The 1,839-nt window shown below is 47.6% G+C and overlaps 1 protein-coding gene across 1 annotated transcript in view; it reads right to left on the bottom strand.

Annotated features, from left to right (window-relative positions):
• The window catches only part of LOC109311860 (gamma-aminobutyric acid receptor subunit rho-2), a 79,901-nt gene that overhangs the window by 6,762 nt on the left and 71,300 nt on the right, over positions 1 to 1,839 (bottom strand). The window contains exon 8 of the mRNA XM_019537743.1: positions 443 to 639. Coding sequence (XP_019393288.1) covers positions 443 to 639 — 197 coding nt within the window. The remainder of the gene's footprint in view (positions 1 to 442; positions 640 to 1,839) is intronic.

Genomic DNA, 1,839 nt, shown 5'->3' on the forward strand with positions numbered 1-1,839 from the left:
AAGATCCCTCTCTACCTCTGTGCTGCTGAGAGGGTCAGCCCCTAACCTATAACCATAATGCTGGTTCCCTCTCCCCAGGTGCAGCACCCTGCACTTGTCCTTGTTGAACCGCATCCTGTTCAGATCCGCCCACTTCTTTAACCTATCCAGGTCTGCCTGGATGCGGTCCCTGCCTGCTGGTGTATTCACTTTGCCCCACAGCTTGGTGTCATCAGCGAACTTGAACAGTTCCTCCACACCCTTGTCCAGGTCGCTAATGAAGATGTTGAACAGCACCAGCCCAAGGACTGAGCCCTGGGGGACTCCGCTGCCCACACCCTCATCTTGAGCATTCTAGACAATAATTACAGTAATTACACATACAGACAGAAAGGTGTTCCCATTTATATAATTTTAAAATATCCATTAAAAACCCAGCTAGTATAACAAAAACATCTCTCACCCTCTCTCTCAGCTTCCTCTCCTTCCGTTCTTGCACTGTAGTCAAATAGTTCACTGCCGCATATTCCAACACTGATAGAAAGACGAACACAAAACTGACCCATAGGTAGATGTCCACAGCTTTGATGTAGGAAACACGGGGCATGGAGGCATTGACACCAGTGATGATGGTGGACATGGTCAGCACCGTGGTTATCCCTGAGGAAGACCCAGCAAAAAATTAATTCAATTGCAGGTCTAATAAAGAAAGCATTTTCTATAGTGTCTGTCTGTAGATATTGTACCACCCCCCAGGGGTGGATCCAGGGTGGGTGCTCTGGTGAAATTGCACCCCCTTTGATTCCTGGTCTACTGAAAATTCAAAATAAACCGCCTGGCAGTAGCAGCAGCATTTTGAATCAGACAGTGCTGAGGGAGTCAGCTGACTTCATGGCTCATTATAATCTACCTCAACCCTTCTAAACTCTTTATTCCATAGGGCTATGTACAGACAGTCAAAAAGCCTGAGGCTGAATCAATTCAGACTTTGCAGGTTAGTCTAAACTGCAGGGATTAAACTGAGAAACAACTGGACACGCATTCACTTTTGATTCAGGAAAGGCAGCCACATGCCTGCAGTGACTCAGGCCAGAAGCCAGGGGGCCCTAGAGCACAGCTCACTGGCATGTAGTCAGCATGGGCTGTACATTCTCTTCTTCTTCCAGCTACCCCTGAGGTCTTTGGGATTTGCAGTACAGAATCACAGCAGTGGGACTCTGCAGAGTTACTCATCACTTCCTCTTCCTGCTTCCAGATGCCTCTGGGATTTGTAGTCCACAGTTGCAGACAGCAGTAATTTTCATAAAGGTTATCAGGGCAGGGCAGTGCAGCTCTATACTCAGATGAAGGAGAGTTTAGCCAGGGGGAGGGGGATTTAACCCCCCCTGCTCTGTCCCCAGACCCCAGCTGGGGTATGCCAGGGGAGTGGGGGCAGTCCCTGCTTCCTCCCCCACCCAACCCTTCTCTGCTAGAGCAGACAGCACAGCCCAGCCCAGGGCTGAAAAGCATGCTGGGGGACTCTAATTTAACATAAACCAGGAAGGGGATTGGGACAGACATTTCATAAACTGGTTTGACTCAAATAAGTTAAGTCTGATACTACATTCAACCAGGTTTATCTTAAACCAGTTTCAGCCATTTTGAAACTGGTTTATGTGCATTGAACTTCTGTTCTGTTACAGGTTTAAATCAGTTTCTAATGCCTTAAACCAGTTTACATGTAACTTCTGTCCCTAGCCCAGGTATTAACCCTCTCTTCTTTTAGTCTTGATGTTCAAACAATTGAGCTAGCCTTTGTTCTGTAATGATGGAACAGTGGAAGCAGGGGGCAGGGACAAAGGAGGAGTACACCTCCCTGAC

This window comes from Crocodylus porosus, unplaced genomic scaffold, assembly GCF_001723895.1.
Source record: "Crocodylus porosus isolate Cpor-Errol unplaced genomic scaffold, CroPor_comp1, whole genome shotgun sequence".
NCBI classification, from domain to species: Eukaryota; Metazoa; Chordata; order Crocodylia; family Crocodylidae; genus Crocodylus; species Crocodylus porosus.